General features: G+C 25.9%; 3 protein-coding genes across 3 annotated transcripts in view; 2 read left to right on the plus strand and 1 right to left on the minus strand.

The window, feature by feature from the left end:
• The window catches only part of LOC127280900 (importin subunit beta-1), a 20356-nt gene extending 12632 nt beyond the window's left edge, over window positions 1-7724 (plus strand). The window contains exon 7 of the mRNA XM_051304214.1: window positions 7612-7724. Coding sequence (XP_051160171.1) covers window positions 7612-7675 — 64 coding nt within the window. The 3' untranslated portion in view covers window positions 7676-7724. The remainder of the gene's footprint in view (window positions 1-7611) is intronic.
• Window positions 7613-16651, plus strand: LOC127280906 (carcinine transporter). Its single transcript, XM_051304249.1, has 11 exons — window positions 7613-7730; window positions 9024-9245; window positions 11403-11570; window positions 11643-11746; window positions 12599-12753; window positions 13168-13336; window positions 13510-13758; window positions 14995-15209; window positions 15325-15506; window positions 15662-15840; window positions 16207-16651. Exons 1-11 carry the CDS (start codon window positions 7659-7661, stop codon window positions 16397-16399), a joined length of 1908 nt encoding a protein of 635 aa, XP_051160206.1. The 5' UTR covers window positions 7613-7658; the 3' UTR covers window positions 16400-16651.
• Window positions 16510-21185, minus strand: LOC127280908 (uncharacterized). The gene is made up of 9 exons (XM_051304251.1): window positions 20948-21185; window positions 20118-20225; window positions 19767-19976; window positions 18533-18780; window positions 18048-18357; window positions 17803-17872; window positions 17374-17536; window positions 17019-17249; window positions 16510-16665 (listed from the first exon to the last, which is right to left on the minus strand). The coding sequence occupies exons 1-9, from the start codon at window positions 20972-20974 to the stop codon at window positions 16638-16640; spliced, it is 1395 nt and encodes a 464-aa protein (XP_051160208.1). The 5' UTR covers window positions 20975-21185; the 3' UTR covers window positions 16510-16637.
• Between the last annotated feature and the right edge of the window lie 366 nt (window positions 21186-21551).

The raw sequence follows: 21551 nt of genomic DNA on the forward strand, positions 1-21551 counted from the left end.
ATATTATAATTATTATTATTATTCACTGATTTAGTTTGCAATTTGAAAATTTATTTTTGTAATATAAAAAATTACAAAAATTATAGAATATAATAAACTTGAACGAGATTTAGAAAAATTTTTTGACAAATTTAACGTGACATTATTTTAATTGATATTATCAAGCACTAGAAATTTTTTTTCCCTATGTGGTTAAAATTTTAACGATTCTAGAGCAAAAAATCGAAATTCAAATAACCTTTATACCTCGTACCTACTGAAAATCTTATTTTCTTAAGAAGGCACTAGTCAATTATTTTATTTCAAAAAAAATTTTCAATTTTTCTTAAACTCTTAAATGAGAGGCTGATAGTAAAAATGATTTAAAATATCATTGGGAGCAAAAGTGGGATAAGTGACTTGGGAGCAAAAACGGGTTAAAATGATTCGTGTAATTTATTGATAAATTCATTATATTATCGATTAAAAAATATTAATTATAATAAAATATGCATTTTTTCCTATTTTTAATATTTTTTAGTCGATAATATAATGAATTTATCAATAAATTACACTAATCATTTTAACCCGTTTTTGCTCCCAAGTCACTTATCCCACTTTTGCTCCCAATGTTATTTTAAACCATTTTTACTATCAGTCCCTCAAATAAAAGTGAAAGAGAAATTTACAATGGCCTAATATTAAAATGTGATTCAATCACTTAATTACGAGTTTAGAATTTTTACATTCTCAACAATACGAGAAGGTATTATTTTTATTTTTAGTAATGAATAGAATTTTTTTTTTATTGAAATTCGATCAGCAAATGTATTCAAACTATCAAAATTGTTTGCTGAACTTTTTCAATTAGATATTTTTTTGTTTTTATATTAATATTTATAGCACATTTTTGCATTCTTATTGATGTCGAGATTTATATTTCATTTCCTTTCCTATTTTTTTTTTGGAAAGTAACAATCTATTGGGTACTTGCTTTAGGTTGACATCTCAAAAAAAAAATCCCAGAGTGCAAGTAAAAATTCTGTGTGTGGCGTTTGAGCATTCGATGAGATTATATATATGAGAGAAAAGGAAAGAATGCCTTTACACTTGGGTACATGTGTTTTTAAAGAAAAAATAAATACAAAAACTGTGTTTAACTAAGCCAATCTCGATGGAACTTTCAGTAATACCGTTTAGTATACATGTACGATTCAATTTTATCGAGAACAATTTTGCTTTCTTGTATATATACTTTTTTTTTTTTTTTTAAATATTATGCGACCAAGTTTCTTTGCAACGAAAGTAGATAAAATCTTCTATAAATTTTCAAGTGAAATTGTGTTTTTAAAAAATAGTTACAATCAGAAGACTGGATACAATTTGAAATCATTTGTCAAAAACAAATCAAAATTTACATATATTTGATTTTTAAAAAATTTACTTTATTTATAAACAAAGAGAATTGTTAAAAAATTTCATTCCGAATACAATCCTACATATCTAATCAGAATCGATTATATATTTTTCCCTTTTTTTTATTGAAAGATTCTTCATTTGACAAAAATTCATTTGTTCGTGTTTTTATTTAAGAGTCATTCTCTCAGAAAGTAGAAATAATTTGTTTATAATATTTTTACTTAAAAAAAATAATTAAAATTAATATAAAATTAAAAAAACCATATTCGATAAGATTCATCGTTCTTCTATCAGATCACAGAACCTGGAAATCATGGAAAAGGTATGCAATTTTTAAAAGTTTCTCAAAATCATTAATATCATGAAAAAGAGCCAGGAATTTTTAAAGTTTAAACTATTTTTTAAAATAAAAAAATAGTTTTTGTAAAAAAAACATGTTTTAAATTTAAAATTAATTTTCTAAAAGTAATTATGCAAAAAAGATACCTAAATAAAAAAATAATATTATTTTTTCAATTAGATTTTTAAAAAAATGTCCTATTTACTAGTTGTAAAAAATACCTACATCTAACAAAAAAAATTAACATAATGTTACCGTTAAGGTATCATTTGTTTAAAGTTTTTATTTTATCAGTTATTAAGAAAAAACAGAAAAATGTTTCTAGTTTTTACGTCATCAAAAAAGAGGTACTGAATATAATTAATTACTGAACTGGAAATTTTAAAATAATAATTTATACGACTTGAAAATTAAATTACATTTTTCTGAAATTCGACCTGGGAAACGTAGAAAAGTTCTGGAATTGTAATTACAGATTTCTGTATGAATCCTGAACCAGTAATTTAAGTGTGTTTTTTAATTTTTTTATATGAAGTCTTTTTTCGTAAATTGTACTTTTCTAGAGAATGATCTTTCAATGAATTTTTATTTGTCCAAAATTTTGATTAAATGAATAATCTATCAATTGAAAAGTTAAGAAAAATATAAGCGATCCTCTCATCAGACTTATCAGTTTTTAAATAATAATTTTAATTTAATGCAAGTTGGCTGTGAGTATTTGTAAACTGATTAAACAAAAGAATTTTATTTTATTATCTTAATTGTTAATAAATTTACTATGTATAATAATTTAAATTTTTTTTCTCATTGATGAAATCAAGTTTAATATTGTACTCAAAATTTGAATTTTTGAAAAAGTATCTTGTAGGAAATGAAAAAGTACCGTTTTTTTCTATAACTTTGTTTTACAAAAGAATATTTTAGATAATAATTTTTAAAAAAATTAGAAAATTTTTATTCTCAAATTGCGTTAAGTTTAAAAGAAGAAAACATCAAATTTTCAACAAAAATTAATGAATTTTATTGAAACTTGGTGTACACACGTATTTGGGTCCAGTGAAGGTGACAATATAATGAAAAAAATAAAAAATCATTAATCCTTTTATATTTTTTAAAATTGAAAATAGAGTTCTGTAGAAAACGTTAAAATTAAAGGAAATTAATTAAGATATTTTATTGATAACAAGTTTTTTGATTTTATTTGAACCAAAAAGAAAAAATGGAAAAACTAAATTTTTATTTTGTTTCATAATACTGTGAATTTCATATATTATTTTAGTAGTTTTTTCAAACTTGAATTAATTGAATAATAAATTCGTATGTCTAAAGTTTATTTTTCGTATTTATTTATAAAAAAAATATTCATATTTAAGTAATAAGAATAATTTCTGGAGTCTTGGTTAAACACAAAAGTGTGTGTGTGTGTGTATGTATGTAAAAGCAATTCTAAAAGCCGGCCAGGTTCGGATGTTAATTAAAAATTAAACGTATAAAATAGTAATTAAAATGAGAAAAGAAAGGACTACGAATTTAATGAAATAAAAATAAAATGACTTTTAAAGTCCAGATATCGTTTTGTTACTGAAAGTTGGATCGTTAGTATTTCATATCCATGTGTATATATATATAAAGTCTGGTGCCAGTATTTTGAATATATGTACATACAAAAAAATATTGAGTTTTTTAAAGCAAGCGAAACATATTCAAAATTTAACGAAAGTTGGCGATAAAAAAACCTATATCGTGAAATATAAAAATATTAAGATCCGATTAAAATCGTCTTTTGAAATTGCATTTCAAAAATGGTGACGAATATAATTGGCTCAAAAAAAAAAGAATTTTATATTTATATATTTAAAAAAAAGTATCAAGAAATCTCAAAGGCCAAAAAAATTGAGAATTTCTTGTATATAATAAAAAAAATATACAATAAGAATCAGGTTTGTAATTTGAAGGACTATTTGGAACCGTGCCAAAATTAAAAAAAGAGGATACGTCGTCGTCCATTGAAAAGCTTCCTCTCTTTTATATATATATATATTTAAAAAAAAAAAAAAATGTTGATAGAATTTGAAAAGTGAGTGTCATCAAAGAATGGCCGGTTTTTAATAAATCACCATGTACTATGGAGTTGAGAGAGATAATATTCTAAAGCATTAATTGCAGAGTGCGTGATCGCAAAAGAAAGATATGTGGCTAAACGATTTTTTTCGTATGGTGGCAAGTTTCATTGTACAGCACCAATCGTTAAAATTGATCCTTAAAATTCAGGTAAATCATTTTTTTCCATTATATCTACAAGAAATTAGATTACAAAAAAAATTCTTCTATTTTGGCTTTTGAAAATTGTATTGGACAAAAATCTTATTTATTTTCAGCTCTTTATTTTTAATTTTCATTTATGGGCTTGACAATAATAAAAAAATGTATCTATTCCTTTCTATAGGTTTAAAAAAAATTCGATGACTGAAATTTTAATTTCCAGGAACTGAACAAACGCACAATTTTTTATTCTACCATGTACGAATGTGAGTAAACCGTCTTTCATTATTTTTTTATTAATGATGATAACAATAACAATTTCTGCTTCTAGGCTATGCTTTACAAAATTTGTGATTGTATACAAGGTGGATTACTAATTAAATACTTTTATTTTTAATTACTTTTTCTGAACAAAATCATCGCAAGATAGCTTGTATTGATTTTTATCTCATTTCAATGTTCATTTTATTCATGTTATTACTAATTAAATTTTTTACAGAAATGATTTTAAAATTTTTTTTTTAAATTTTGATATAATTAACATTATTTAAAAGATTTCATGTCAAGTGACCGAGGTGCAAAAAGTGATTTATTTTACAAAAGTCTTTTTCTTGCAAGCACATCTAGTTATTAGAAAATAATTTATTAAAATTTCTCGAATTACCAAAAAAAAAAAAAAAACCTCGAATTTTTTGATTGTAATTAATGTGCGGTACTGTACAATTAGAATAGAATAATCAGGGAATGACATCCGCTATAGAACAAGCAAAAATGCTAAACCACTTGGAAATTCCAAATCGCACAATTAACAATCAATTATTGGATAATAATAAATAAATATATGAATATTTTTTTCATAGCACAAGCGAAATATTTCCAAGTCCCGTTTAACATTTTAGCAAAAATAAATAAATAAAATGCGTGAATACGAGTGAGAAATAAAGATGAATTTCAGCGAGATAGAGCGATCGAATATGCGTGTAAATGTAACTCTTTTTAATGCGATAAAGAAGAGAACGAGAATTAGAGAGAGAGAGAGAAAGAAAGAGTGTGAAAAAATATGATAATGATGATGATATAAATTAAATAAAAATGAAGCTGAAAGGAGGTTTCACATTGAAACAAAAAATAGTATTGAATCAAGAAAACCTATGTACTTGACCGTATTTTATACCAATATTTTCTTGATCCAAGAAAATTTACTTCAAACTAATAAAAGTTTCTTGAATCAAGAAAATATTGGTATAAAATACGGTCAAGTACATAGGTTTTCTTGATTCAATACTATTTTTTTTCAGTACAATGACTTCCGAATTTGTGTTGAAGAAAACGCGGTATAAATTCCATAATTATTGAGGTGAGCATGTAAATTTCCTGTAAATCAGAATTCGAGTGCATTTTGGCATATATTTTTGAATGCAGGTCCGCGAATTTTTGAGTGCGAATCGCTGAGCGAAAGTGCCATAATTCTTCTACTAGTCTTTTCGTTCAAGAAAATACACACACCGTAAGATGAATTTTTTTTCCTTGAATAGGAGAGCATGCATGTCAACGTCTTTCCGTTCGAATAAAAAAATAAACGAGAAAAGAAAAGAATTAAAGTAAAATCAGTTCTGACGCTTTCGTCAAAAGAATGATCAGCGATCACTGATCACTTCGCTCGAATAAAAATATTTCATTGAAATTCCATAGTATTTTCCTTGTTAATATTCATATCTTTTAAATGTATTCATTTTATTTTTTTCATTTCAATAATTTTGTATTTTTTGTAAATTAAAACTTTTTGTATTTTTATAATTAAGTTATTTACCTTCGTTTTAAAGTACAATTATTTTTGTATTTTGTAATTTAGTTTTTTTCAAATTTAATTTTTATTACTGATGCAAGAATTTTTATTTGTTATAAACGAAAATAATTTTAGTGCTCATTTTGAAAGTTTTGGAATTTGTTATAGAAAAAATTGCTTTAAACAATAATATAATTTTTTTGTTTAATTAAAAATAATGTCAATTTTTTTTGAGCTGAAAGAAAAGAAACATTGTTTGGCGAAAGATTTTGAGTCAACATAATTTTTTCCAAAAAGTTTAAAACTAGAGTTTACAACATTTTTTGAAAATTTAATTTTTATTATATTTTTGTTTGCGTTAAAAACCTTTTTTTAGTTTTAAGTTATATTACTAGTCACCATCCTTAAATTTCATAAAATTTAAAAGATTAATTCTTGTTAAAAAATTATTATATTCTATTTGCAAGAATTTTATTTGACGCAAAAATTAATGTAGCTAAATTGCTATTTATCAGAATTTTCTTTGGATCAAAGTATCTATTGACAAATTAAACTTTTATTTATCTGCCGCAGAATGGTTTTAGTTCGGTGACATAAAAATTAAAAATTTGGTTAAATAAAAATTCTGTCAAGTAGAAATTTGGTAAATTGTAAAGTCGATGTTACATGGGTTTATGTAAAATAAAAATTCAAACAAATAGAATTTTTTGAAGTTTCCGAATGCTTCGAAAAAAGAAGTTTATAAAGTAATATAAAATAAATCCGTTTTTAGAATGAAAAATAGGTGGAAAATTTAAAATTTAATTTTTGCTATAAATTATTTAGTGTTACATGATTCTAATTCTTTTAATCAAGAGAAGGATTTTCTCTGTCTCTAATCTGGAAAAATTAATATTTAAATTTTTCTTTTCATTTCATAAATGGTTATTCTCATTTTTGGGAATAAAAGAGAATATAATTTTTTCATGAATTTTTTTTCAGCACTTTCATTAGATGAACATAGAAAAAAAATTTACGGTTTTATACATTATTTTAAAACAGAAAAAATCTTTTTATTTTTTTTGCCTGTTAAATTTTTGGTAGGCGCTGAATTCAATGTATAAAAAAGTAAAATTCTATCGGTAATTCCACTGCAAGAAATGTGTATTTTTCTCCGTGTTTTGCTTTATATTTACTTATCAAATTGAGCTCCATCTAAAAATTTACAAAAAAAAAAAAATAAAATTTTTTTTCATATTTTGAAAAAATAATGTTTGCTAATTTTTTTCATCAATTGCTTCAACGTCTTTAATTAAATATGAAATAAATTAAAGATTTATGTGAGTAAACTTTTCGAAAAATAAACTTCTTGCATCAGAAAAATGCGACATTGTCGTGCGTCATTGGCGATCGAGCTTGAAATTGTTCCTGTAACATCATGTGTCAGCAGTGTCCCTAATCTCCTTAAAGTACCCTTAACCCAATTGAATTATCTATCCCCTTCTTAGACGCTCGGTTGTCATATCCGTTGCAATGCTGCATTCGCCGCGATTTGTAACATTCGAATAGTGAAATCGACTGCTGATTATTTAGATAAATAAATGAAATTGCAATAAAAAAAATTGATTTGCAAAAGAAGATTTGCATTGGCGGGCAATTATTGGCCCACCTGTTTTTCAGTTTAGTATTTCGTCAATCATCCCTTGGCGATATTATACATATATACTGTTTGTATAGACCGTGAATCGTCATCACGATCCAGAGGATTTTAATAAATCATCACTACACTCAATTTTATTGAGAACTTATAAGGGGGCTAATGCATGTCACGTGACGTTTTTCTAAGGTCTCTCCGAGGTTTCGGTATTGTAAAAACTGCCGAGGACTCCAAATATGCACCCGTCGGATGATGCCCCCTCGCCAGATGGCAAGGAATCTTCTTCGACGGCAGCAGCCGATGATGATGTGAGTATTAAACTTATTGCTATTCATTTACATTTTTCTTTTTATTTTTTTTATTAAAATTTGAATTTTAACAAAATTTCATGAATAAACAATTATTTATTGTATTAAAATGTTTAGAATTAATTGTCAGAATACTAAATTTCAATAAAACAGTTTTTAAGGAATTTTCAATAGAATATTAAATGTACCAATTTTAAATGTCCAGGAAGTTAGCACCGCAAACTATTTTTTTTGAAAAAATAAAACTTGTGCTGAATTGTGCTAGGTTTGTGCTACATTGTGCAGCAAAAATTTTTTTTTTAGTTATTATTTTTTCTAAAAAACTCAAAAATCTTTTATAAGGCCTAAAACTGCAATCTTTAAAAATTGAAAAGTGCTTATTTGTGCTGAGTTCCAATAACATAGCTTAACATTGTGCAGATCCAAATTTTTCAAAATAAAATTTTTAACTTTAGAAAAAAAAATTGAAAATCAACATTTTTTTTTATAAAATTAAAAAAAAATTGTGATTAGTTGTGCTAGCGGAGCACAGTAAAAAAGTCTTCATAAACTTTGGCCTAAAATAATGTTTTCCATGGAAGATCATGATTTATCTAATTAAAAATTTTTTTGATTAACAAAAATGTTTAAAAATGAGAATTTTAAAAAATAAAAAGTTGTGCTGACTTGGGCTCGGTTAGCACAACTTTCGTTTATTTAAAATTCTCATTTTTGAATTTCAAAAAGTGTGATTTTTTATGGAAAATGTACATTTGAGAAAAAACATTATTAAGACTTTTTACTGTGCTCGGTTAGCACAACTGAGCACAACTTTGGTTTATTTAAAATTCTCATTTTTGAAAATTTTTGTTAAAAAAATTTTTTAATTTGAAAAATCATGATTTTTTATGGAAAATATAAATTAAAGGGAAATTTTTATTAAGATATTTTTACTGTGCTTACTGTGTTTACAAATTTCAACATAAAAAGATAAATTATTTTATTATTAAAGTTAAAAATTGAATATTTATTTTGTGTAATTTAAATACTAGACACTGAAAAAAAAATTTTTTTTAATTCTGTTGAATTATTGGAAAAATTTATTTTCAAAAAATTAAATTAACTGGAAATAATTTTTATAATATTCATTAATGGAATTACTAAAATGTTTGGGGAAAATAATGTTTTTAAAAAATTGTATTACTTTCAAAAGATGTGATAAAAATGAATTTGAGTATTTTTAATAGTGTGACAAAAAATAATAGTAGAAGATCGATAAGAAAACGGTTTTTGAAGATAAATCTTGTATCTTAGGATGCTTTTGATCTCGATGACTTGTTACCGGTTGTGGGAGAGTTTGGTCGTTATCAAAAGCAATTACTTTGGCTGGTCTGTTTGCCAGCATGTTTACCCTGTGGCTTTTGTGCCTTTAATCAACTGTTTATGGCAAATACGCCAGACCATTGGTGCAAAGTACCAGGACTTGAAGATCTGGACCCAGCGAAACGAAGACGTCTCGCAATTCCCACCAATCAGGTCTGATAAGAATTGCAAATCAAATTCCCAATTTTGCTAGACCACCTGCTTAACAGGCTTAATTTGGCTATTAAAATATTTTTTTTTCAATTAAATAAAAAATTTTATAAATTACTATTTTCCCTTTTTTCTTACAATCAAGATTTTGATTGCTTTCTTTATAATCTTTATTTATCAGATTTTCTGAGTTGATCAATCAATAAAATTTTTTCTTTAAAACAAAGGAAATTTCACTATTTAAGTTCTAAATGACTTATTTCCATGCTGGAACAAAATGAAATAGAAGATAACATATTTAGATTGTAGATTTCTAAGAAAATTTATTTCTGCTATTCATGCGATTTTACAACCTTGGCCTTAGAAAATGCATAGATTTAACTTCCGCATTTGAATTTCCTATTCCGGAACAAAATTTTGTTACACGTGGCCTTATAGTCAAGATCTGATCGATATTTAAACACTTCGATGCGGATTCACTGCGTGATTAAAGACTATTATTGTCAAAATGCTAAAAATCCTTGTAAGAATTCCATTTCTAATGCTATTCAAATAAAAATTTTATTATTTGTTAATTAGACTAATTTGAACAAAAATTTTAGTTTTGTATAGTTTTTAAAATAAGTAGTTAGCGTTCATTTGTTTTTTTATTCTCTTCTTTCTCCCAGTAATTGCAGTGAAAATTTATGTCAGAATATAATTATGTATTTAATTTTATAAAATTTATTTTTGTAGAATTAATTAATTTTTCATCGTTGTAACAAATACATCGATCAAAATTGTGGGGCCAACCATTTTTTACAGAATTATAAACATCTTTAAACATAAAATATATATAGATACTAAAAATTTTTTCTGTTTATTTCTTAAAAGATCAAATTTTGAGAGGAATAAGACATGTGAGAAGCGATATTTCATTTAGATATTAGTATATAAAAAACTGTCTTTTTACATGCGTTTTATAAAAATTTGAATTACTTCTGAAAGAATCAATTTACAATAGTAATTCTCATTTTGTAGAAAATTACCTTTAAAATAAGCCTTGGAACATAAAAAAGCGTTGATTACTTTAGCATTAATTCAAATTTGTATAAAACATTGAAATTAAATTTTTTTATAATATATCTAAATGAAATAATGGCAAAATCACATCTCGCAAGTTTTATTCTTCTGAAAATTTTTTTATTTTTAATGATCTTTCAAAATGTTAAGAACCTTAAAATTAAAGAACAGTTTTCACAACTTTTATTTTGTTATTTTTACTTCACCATGAATTTGCATTCATATTTTTCAGAAACTTTGCATTTTTAAAAATCTGTCATTTTTCAAGAATGGCATTTCCATCTTTTTTTGAAATTTAAATTTGAAGAATTTAAGGTTCAAAATTGGTTGTAAATAAAAAATTATCTTTTTTTCTTTTGAAAAATATTGATATTTAACAAAAATGTTATTAAGGACATTTTTGTGCACGGCTAGTACTGTTCAGTATAACTTTCAATATTCTTGAGAATTCGAACTTGTTAAATGAAATGAATTAGAATTACTTTTTTACAATTCTTGGTTGAATTTTGATTATTTCAAAGACAAAATTCTTATTTAACTTCAAATTAGATTAGAAATCTATTCATCACAAAAGTTTTAATCTGAGAAAAGATTGTTTGAATTTTGAAAAAGAAATTAACTATTTCATTGTTTTTTTCAAATTCGTTCAATAAAAATACAAATAAGTTACTAAAATAATTGAACATTAAAAAATTGCAAAATCTTAAAATAATTTTATTGTTAATAAATAAGGTGTAAATTAATTTCTTTTAATTTTTAAAAAAATTTGTTGCATTTAAAAAGAAAATGATGATTATTTTAAAAAACGTGGATTTAATTCACAAATTTTAATAGACTTTTATTTGTCTTCTCCATAACTTTCGAAGATAATTAAATAATTAAAAAATGAAATTTACAGAATTTCATTTTTAAATGATAAGCAATATATGTCGATTTGAGCTTATTATGTCCGAGGAAAACTTTTACCTTTCTTGTATCCCCCTTTAGGCTACTTTTATCATGTTAAATAATTGTAGATTTAAAAATTTGTTAGTAAAATAATTTTTTCTCTGCTTTTTTTTGTAATTCTTTGATTAATTTGTGTGTAAATAAAAACAGGATGACAATGCAACATACAGCCAGTGCACAAGGTACGATGTGAATTGGACAGATCCAGCTGTTATTGCGATGGATATTTTAACTCCTAATTCTTCATGGCCTGTAGTTCCATGTGATCATGGCTGGGAATATGACATGTCAGAAGTGTTATCTTCAATCGTCATTGATGTATGTATTCTCACATCATTAAAATCAAAGATATTATTGTATTGATTTCTTTAATTTTTCTTTTTTTTACAGTTTGACTTGGTCTGTGATTATGCAATTTATCCGACTCTTGGTTTGGTTGCTCTCAATACTGGAGGTCCAATTGGTGTCTACCTTTTTGGTACACTAAACGATAGGTAAAATGGAGATTTTATTTAAAATTATTATTCATTTTAATATTTTAATAATTCTTGGTAAAATAATGTAGGGTCAGTTGGGGTAAATGGGGACAAAATCGCTATTTTTCACAAATTACTTTTATGCAGCAGAAAAAAATTTAGGTAAGCTTTAAACTCAGTCCCATTTACCCCAAAATTTAGAAAATTTCATAAAATTTGGAGTAAATGGGGACAGCATAGTTTCTAAGAAAGTTTTCAGAAAAAAGTTACCTTAAGTATATTACTGTATTAAGGGATGAAAAAACTTGAAAAAAATTTGTAGTAGATATATAATAGTTAAACCAATTGAATTTTTTTTTATTTTTTTATTTCTGTATTTTGTCTCGCATTTGAAAAAAACAGACGCCAAAAATTTGAAAACTCAGGGTAAATGGGGACAGTTTGTCATTATTAACCAAATTGACAAAAATCAAAAATTCAAGGGAATTTCTGTTATGGGAGTTATAAGGAATAAGAAAAAAATTTGGTATGATTTTGAAGTCTGTTTTCTTTGAAATGCTCGACAAAATACTGAAACAGGTTGACTTTGATTTTCAAGTTTTTATGCATTGAGCGATAACTTTTTTGTCTTGTTGCCAATTGTCAAGATGAATGCTTGGCAATACTCAGAACCTCTTGCAGGTGATCTGAGGTTAAAATATTGACGTTGAACTTAATTTTAAAACTGTAAATTAAGCTCCAAAACCTCTCGTCCCCATTTACTCCAACTGACCCTACATAAGGTTTTTCTGACTCAAGATTGTATTGTTAAGATAAATTATATGAATTTATTGAATAAAGATGAAATTAACAATTATTTTTTATTAATAGGATAGGACGAAGACTCTCCTTTTTCTCTTGCTTGGCTACTTTGATAGCTGGTGGATTTTTAACATCAATATCTAATAGCTTTTGGACCTGGGCGGCTTGTCGAGTTGTTGTTGGACTTACTATTCCAGCCATTTATCAAATTCCGTTCATAATTTGTAAGAATTACAATTTTATTTTTTATATTATTAAGAAGGCAAATCTATACAAGGAATTTTTTATAATAAAGAATTTCCGAATTCAAAGAAAACTGTGAAATTATTTTTACATTTAAAAATTTTTTTGGGGAAACTGACGATTTTTTTTTGCTTTTTTATTGGAACCTAAAAAAAAAGTTTAATCAGATTTTTACTTTAAAAATTCAAATGAAATCTTTCAAAGCTTGTGAATAAAGGAAAACAGATTCTTTATTTAAAATATTGATAGGTTTGCATTCTTAAAAACTCGAGGACTATCGACAAGAATATTTCATTTCATTTTTAACAATACATAATATTCGATTGCATATTTCTTGACAGTAGTGTTTAACAATTTATTAAATTAATAAATAATTACATTAATTTTTAAAATAGCGTTAGAATTAGTTGGACCCAATTATCGATCTTTCGTCACCGTCATGACCTGCTCTTTCTATACTATGGGTTTATGCATGTTATCTGGTGTAACTTATTTGGTGCGAGACTGGAGAACATTAGCCGTAGTCACCAGTGCACCATTTCTTCTATACTTCTTCTATTGGTGGTCAGTTTTTCCATTTCTTGATCGCTTCATCTTTATTTTTTAAATAAAATTATTTTCATTTTATTTAGTAGTTTTATTTTTTAATTTTTATTTTTACGCATCGGGACATAAAAATTGAACATACTAATTAATTTCCTGATAAAATAACAGGAAGTTTGGTAACGGGAATATAGGTTTCTTCCAGAATCACCACGATGGCTTCTTGCAAAAGGGCGCCTTAGTGAAGCTAATGAAATTCTGAAAACTTTAGCTAAAGTTAATGGAAAGGAACTTCCCGAGTCGTTTACGCAAAAACTTCGACAGAGAATGACAATGACGAGAACAAAAAGTGAAGAAGAAAGACTTCGTAATGGTCCTGGTGTTTTGTCTCTTTTCAAAACTCCAAATATGCGACTGAAGACGTGTCTCATAACTCTAAACTGGTAAATAGATTAAATTTTGAATTTTCAGTCTTCGAAGTACCACACTTTTTTACTCTTGATAATTTTTTTAGGCAGGGCAATTATTTAAAAAAAATTTAAACAATGTCCTTAAAAATTCAATTATTTAAAAAAAATCTCAACTATAATTCTTATATTGTGAAATTAATTTGAAAACAACAATTTCAACTTTAATCCTTAGAATGTTAAATTAAATTGAAAATTTCCAATTAAAGGTTGTTGATTATTCAATTATTTTCAAACTGATGAATTAAAATTAAAAAATTCAATTATTATTTTCAAAAATTTCAAGTTCATCTCATTAAAAAATTTATTATTTTCAAAAGTTACAATTAAAAGTTTTTGATGATTCAATTATTTAAAATAATATCAATCAAAAAAAAAAAAAAAAATTTAATCTTTTGAAAAATTTAATTATTCTTAAAAATTCCAACTAAAATTCTTCCAAAATTTAATTATTTTCAAAAATGTCAATTTAAAATTTTTGAAATTTCAATTACTTTTAAAGAATTGTAAAATTAAACGCTCTCTAATAATTTCAATTGAAATACTCAAAAATCCAATCATTTTCAAAAATTTCAATAAATGTTCTTCAAAAATGCAATGTTTATAAGTAATTACAATTTTAATTTTCTGAAGATTCAATTAAAAATTAAAATTAATTCTGTATATAGCTAAATAATGTTACTACAAGAACAATAATCAAAAGGTCGATTTTAATAGTACATATTGAAATATTTGAAATAAAAAAAAATAGGTTTAAAGTCTTACTTGCACCCTATTTTTTAGTGTTTATTGTTTTCATACAATTCTTACTTACATATTTTTTACTTTAAAATCGAATTTACTTTAAGAATTATACTATTTTGAAACTTTTTTTTTTTAATTCTGGGGATACTTTTCATACTTTTTTATAGTAATCTACTACACTTCGAAACCTAAATTTTAACTAATCAAAAATTAATTTTCCTTTTAAGAAGTCTTTATCACCTATAGTACTACAAAAAATAGTTATTTTCTCCAATTATTTTTCATAATAGGTACAAAAAAATATAATTGTCAATTTTTTTTAGCAAAAAACATATCTTAAAGAGATAAAAATGACATAAAGTTTTCACCTTTCTTTTAAATATGTTGCAAAATTTATAAAATTTCAAATTATAAGTAGTGTTTTTTGATTTTTTGCTATACTTTAAGAGAAAAATAAACATTTTATAGGTTTGCCAATAATATGGTTTACGTGGGGCTATCGTACTATGGACCAGCTCTTGGAAACGAGGAGCATCTTAGCTTTTTCTTTTCATCTCTTGCCGAAATTCCGAGTTATCTTGCCTGTTGGGTTGCAATGGATCGCTGGGGCCGAAGATGGCCCCTTTGTCTGTGTATGGTAACTGCCGGAATATCTTGTATAGCAACTGTACTTCTTTCATCAGGTAAGATTTATAATTTTCTTAAAAATTCATTTCATTTATTTCTAATCAAAAATACATATAATTTTTTTAATTTCCTCACAAATATTAAAAAGAAAAAAAATCATTTTACCTTCAGATGCGGTTGTGGCGACCTTAGTCCTGTTTCTTTTATCAAAATCAGCAATATCAGCTTCTTTTCTCATCATTTATCCATTCGCTGGGGAACTCTATCCAACTCAACTTCGAGGAGTGGCGATTGGATTTTCTGCCTACATCAGTGGACTAGGACTTATTATTATTCCCTTTATAACTTATCTGGTAAATTTCTTTCTTATAATTATTTATGTACATGTCAATAAAAATAGATTTAAAAATTTATTGAGGAAATTACAATTTGTATATGGAAATGGGGGGGGGGGCAAATAGTTATAACTTTTATGTTTAAATGTTTTTTGACTGTTTTTTTATTTTAGGGAAAAGACAATTTAGTTTTGCCGTTAGTAATTCTGGGAGCTGTGTCAGTAATTGGTGGAGTTTCAGGCTTGAGATTACCGGAAACTCTGCATCATAGACTCCCTCAGACTGTAGAGGAAGGAGAACTGTTCGGTAAAGATTGGACATGTGCCGACTGTCTTCGTTGCGTTCCACCAAAGTAATCATTTTTTTTTTAATTTTAACAATGTACATAATAATATTTCGATTATTTACTCTTTTTAAGGAGTCTATGTAAAACAATTTTTAGAATAATAATTTTAGATTTTAAAAAGCACTTTTTAGAATTTCTTAATGGAAATAATAATTTATATTATAAAAAAATATGATTTTAATAGATTTGTCTAGGAAAACCTTAAAATTTTCACAAAAAAGGCAAGTGAAAAATTCCAAATCCTATTTGCCACAATTTCAAATTTCTGATTGATGAAAATTATCTTTTAAAATTTCTATCAATTCAATGAATATTTTTATTATAATCAATTTTAATTGAACCAATTTCTGACATGTTTTCTTTTTTTTTTAGACAAGCATCAGCAACAACTTCATATGAAGATCTTTCAGCGTGTGAAACAATGGAATTACATGATCTACCAGATTTACCGAAGCTCGAGGAACAACGTTCGTCAGCGAGTGTTAGACGATTGGTTCGTCAGCAAAGTGTAATGGACACTCAACGAGATTCCGATGGTTCAATTAAAATGACTTACTGGTTTTAATAAAAGAGAAACCAGCTATGAAAGAAACACGCTTCTTTCTCCATTCTTTATAATAATATCACAAGTGGAAATTAAAAAAAAAAGAAAGAAACTCACACACAAACTTGAGATATTTTTTGTGAGAGAATCGAATTTTATTTAATGGTGTGTGTACAAAAACAAAGAATAGAAGAAATTTCGGACGATACTTAAAAGAAATGGATTGTCCGCTCGTCGGCGTTTCTTCATTCTGCCGACTTCACAGCCGAGTGGTCCTGTTATAACAGCTGGAAAAAAAAGAAAAATCAAGTACAAAATCATTTTTTATTCCATGTTGTATTTACATACATAAATTATTATTATCATTTTATTTTTAAGTTGAATAATTTTTAGCAAATGTAAATATATTATTTCAATTCTGTCAAGAATTTAAAATTTGGCTTCTAGAAATTTTTAATTTACGCATTTTTTGTAAACTAAAACTTCATATATTGCAATTATAAAGTGAATTAAATTTATAAAATTGAATTGAATTTACAAATTTGAATGAAATTTGCAAAATTAATTCAATTTCCAAAAAAATTGAATTGAATATAAAACTTAAATTGAATCTCTATAATTTAAATGATTTATCGTCTACCTTTCCAGTAATCGACGTTTTAATTCAGGTGGATAAGCAACGTATATGTAATGGTCCGGCATGTCCTCTCCAGTCAATGCTAATGATTCATCTAAAATTTCTTTTCTTCTGTCGTCCATTCTTCCAGATCCATGTATGTTTGATTCATTATAGTGTGAAGTAGTAAAATCGGTACTATGATTGTACTTCGTATTTCTACTTTCGCTGTCGATTCTTGAATCTTCTGCCGAACTATAAATGATAAAAAAATCCTTTTATTCAATATCTTCTTTTAAATTACAATTTCTATTATTATTATTATATTTCTAATTTCTAAGCGATTAAAAAACATTATTAATTAACTAATCAAACTTACTTGAATACAATCCATACGATGTAATAACATCCAAACACACTTGCAGACAATAAGACCAAAAATGTGATGAGTAAATACCAAGGAGTATGACGATGTTGTTTTTTCGTATCCTCCCAGTATCGGTCGCAACTTAAATACCAGCAAATAGCTCGATTTAATTCGCCTGAAATTATTTGAATTTTTTAAATAAGAGATAAACTTTTTAATATAATTTTCTTTTGTTTTGATATTTCCAAATAATACAAATAATTTTTACTAAAGAAATAAAAAATTTCGTTTATTATCTAAAAACTGAACTTATTATCAATGCAAGAGATTATTTGTTAAACCACCCTAAAACAATAATGATTGTGAAAATGGTTTATTGAATGAAATAAATTCAATTGCGAGTAAAGTCTAAAAAGTGCTGGAATAATATTTTCTACTTACTTTCGACCTCCTGAAAGTCACGTAATGAGAGATTAGCGAGAAGTCCCGCAATGCAATCTCGAACAAGAATCTACAAATGAGAACATTGTTATTTCTGATGATTTTGAAATTGAACTAAAATTCAAAAAATATTTTTTCAAGATACAAATTATAAAACAACATTTTCGTTTGTGAATTTTAATTAAATTTAATATTAAAATTAATTTTTACATTATATAACAGATTTATTAAAATAAAATACAAACCTCGCATTGAAGTTTCAACTTTTGCAGTTCTTCTGGCTTACAGCTAGCTTTGAGTTTTCCAAGTTTAAAGGCCTTACTGCGTCGTTTTTTAGACGCAACTGGATGAGCAGCCTCTACAAAATTCATATTATCTTCCTCCTCCTCGTCGTCGTCGTCATCGATTTCTTCATCCTCATCATCTTCTCCTTCTTCTTCGTCACCACCTTCGCCATCGCAAGCACTGCTTTTATTATCAGGTCCTGCTACTTCTTGGCGGTAGGAATTTGCCGAGTACTGAACCTCCGACGATCCTTTATTACGTTGACAGTATCTAAACATTTAATTGACAAAAATAAATTTTCGTTATATTCTCTTCAATTAAATTTTGTCAAAAAAAAACTATTTTATGATATGCACAAAAACTTGTTGAATTTTTATATATTTATTTTTTGAAAGAATATTTTGAGGCGACAAAATGTTTTGACAATTATATTTGAAATTTTCACCTTTGTAAACTGATGAAAGAACTGCTACTATCGGAGGTTGCCTGGGCTTTTTCCCCTCGACTAGTTCTGGAAAGTTCACGAGATTCACATGGTGTGGACACCCTTTTCTCAGTGTTCTCCCTCCAGACTTGAATGTCTGTATTTAAAGTACTTGTGCCATCAATTAATGAGCTATCAAAATCATGATTGCCCAAGACATCGCACCTCATAATGTCACAGTAATCTGCAAGACAAACGGCGTCTTCTGCCTGAAAAAATTTCATTTTCAAAAAATATAACAATCTTAAACTCTCATTTAATTTCTTACACAAATTACAGAAGAGGCAATGCATTATATTATCATTGCAATTAACTTTTAGATTTTCTTTGCACTTTTCTTCTCTTTTTTTCATAAATATAAAAAAGTTGAAAATTAAAATTGCCACTTTATTTATATTTTTTAATTCTTTACTTTTGAGGAGTAAACTTGAAAAGTAGCTTGAAAACCAACGAAAAATTTTTATGTGTGTGTATTTAGTATCATCTAAATATTCTATTAAATATCGCATTATATTGCATTATAAACTGCAATTCATTTTTTCATTAAAGATACAAATAATTTAAGTTACAATATAATTAAATATGAAAATAATTAAACTCACAACAAATTTTCTAAAACAATTAAAATTTTAATAATAATTTAATTTTTTAAAGAAGAATTTTATTGTTAAAAAAGTGAATTCATTTTTTACAGAATTGTTCCAATCAAAATTTTTTGAATTTATTAAAAAATCTAATATTATTATAAATAAAGCACTTTGTTTGACTTTATATTTAAATAAAAACGTTTCTCTAGCTCTAAACAATGTTTGTATTTTTATATTAGCAAATTGAAAATTTAATTACATTTAATTGAATTTGAATGTTAATAAATTAAGTGTGAATTTGTTTTAATTTTTTTTAAAGAATTAGTTGACTTTGGAAAAAAATAGTAAACTTTTTTAAAATATATCAGGAAATTTTTTATCTTAACTATTTTCGCGATATGGATTTTTTTAAATTTCACATACTTTTGATATGTTTTATAACAGAATCATTATTTTTTTAAAATACTTATTTAATTTTATTGTCCTTTTTAATGAAGTTTTAATTTAGAAAACCTTTAAATTTTTTTTAAAAGCGGAATAAAACCTTGAATTTCATTCAAAAAAAAAAAAAAAAATAATAATAATTTAAAATTTTTTCTCTTACATACCGTATTAATGTTACTTTTGTGCCTGTTATCGAAATGTGCGTCCAGGTGATTCTCGGTGTAAAATGACTTGCCACATAAACCGCACGTCCATTGAGAAGATCTGTGTTGATGTTTTGCCGCCTGTTGGGGATAAAATATGTCCCGACTCTCGTGAAAAGGACATTCCAAAGGCAACTCGACCTGATACTTCTTCAAAATGGGGATCCACCTCTGTGAAAAAAAATCTGATGATTAATTGTAAAAATTATTCAGACACATTAAAAAAAAAAAAATTAAAACTTAGTAATTTATTTTTTTTCAAATCTATAAAAATATAAATTAAATTTTTTTATTTTCTTTTTTTTTACTTACCTTCTGTACGATCCTCCTCACAACAGACGCGCGATCTCGTGGACATGATATTTTAAATACACTTGGCCCTGGCCAGGGTATCACAGACAAAAACAGCACCGCCAAAATCTAAAACAAATTTCATTATTTACTTTGAAAAAATTTTTAAAAAAATTGAAGCAGTTTCCTCAGGATTTGAAATTACAAGATTTTGTGTTTTATCACGAACTTTAAAAAAGAATTTAGTCAAACAAAATTACTCATATTTTTCCTTTATCTTAATAATGTATTTCAGTTCTACGAAGAAAGTTTTTCTCGTTACTTACAACTTCCAATTGCAACAGAAGTATAAAAAAAAAGTTTCAAAACACAACTATTATTAAACTTGAAACTGTAAAAGAATGGAAGTAAAGAATATAATCGAAATTCCTTCGAGGATAAATGAATTTTTTAATACAACAGGTATATGTAGGTATATACGAGGAACATAAATAAAACAAGTAACCGGAAGTAGTTACACGGAACCTGCACTTTTCTTTGATTAATTAACGGTTCATTAAACATTACCCCTTTCACTTCTTCAAATAATTAACATTGATCAATAATAAACCTTTTTTTACTTTCATAAAATTCAAAATTATTATATTTAGATAAATATTTTAGTAAAAAAAATTTTTTTAATTCAACATCTTCTTTCGTAGAATATTTTAGAATGTATTATATTTTTTCCATGTAATAATAAACGTAGTATATGTGATCAAACAAACATAATAAAAATGACATTCACGGAACAAGAAGATTTTTATCTGCGCATTACATACATGTATATATATATATATATATATAAATACCTCGAAATAAAGGGGTTGGGTCTTCATTCATAGCCCAATAATCTGTGCGAAGCGCGACTCAGTTATTATTTTTTGAAAAATTCCAAGATTCCTTTGTAATTGATGAAATTTTATTTAATAATTTGTGAACTCTCAGCTGACACTGAGAGTGATGAGGAGGCGTTCGAACGACGACGACGAGGGTTGAAATACATCCGTTGCGAGAAGGGTGGCTTGAGGTTGTCGATGATGATGCGCAATCGCAAAATGCACTCTTGTATCAAAGTGTGCATGCGTCTTGATAATGAGGCCAAGCAACAATTATTCCTTCCTCAAATATAACCTTGTCAAAATTCAAATTGCGTTGCACCCTTTATTTCTGGAATTGCTCAATAAAACTTGTCGAATAACAGAAAAATTAATATTAACATGTAAAATTCAAACTACTTTTTTTTTTTTAATTTTGAAGACAAATTTACTGCTGGTTCCGAAGACTATAAAAGAGATTTATTAAACTAAAAATATTAATCATTTCTATAAATGATTTATATAAAATATAATAATTAGAAAATTCAACTGTTTCAAGAACAGAAATTACTAGCAATAAAAACAAATTATCTTATCA

Source organism: Leptopilina boulardi, unplaced genomic scaffold, assembly GCF_019393585.1.
Source record: "Leptopilina boulardi isolate dan_hultmark-lab unplaced genomic scaffold, ZJU_Lbou_2.1 LbouV2_257, whole genome shotgun sequence".
NCBI lineage: Eukaryota > Metazoa > Arthropoda > Insecta > Hymenoptera > Figitidae > Leptopilina > Leptopilina boulardi.

What these genes read in the sequence shown, in the direction of transcription:
- LOC127280906 (XM_051304249.1), top strand. Translation starts at nt 7,659, where the DNA reads ATGCACCCGTCGGATGATGCCCCCTCGCCAGATGGCAAGGAATCTTCT. An exon ending in CGGCAGCAGCCGATGATGAT is followed by an intron (nt 7,731 to 9,023) that starts GTGAGTATTAAA and finishes CTTGTATCTTAG; the next exon opens with GATGCTTTTGATCTCGATGA. An exon ending in TATCTTCAATCGTCATTGAT is followed by an intron (nt 11,571 to 11,642) that starts GTATGTATTCTC and finishes TTTTTTTTACAG; the next exon opens with TTTGACTTGGTCTGTGATTA.
- LOC127280908 (XM_051304251.1), bottom strand. Translation starts at nt 20,974, where the DNA reads ATGAAGACCCAACCCCTTTATTTCGAG. An exon ending in ACAAAAGTAACATTAATACG is followed by an intron (nt 18,781 to 19,766) that starts GTATGTAAGAGA and finishes AAATTTTTTCAG; the next exon opens with GCAGAAGACGCCGTTTGTCT. An exon ending in AGTTGAAACTTCAATGCGAG is followed by an intron (nt 17,873 to 18,047) that starts GTTTGTATTTTA and finishes TCTCATTTGTAG; the next exon opens with ATTCTTGTTCGAGATTGCAT.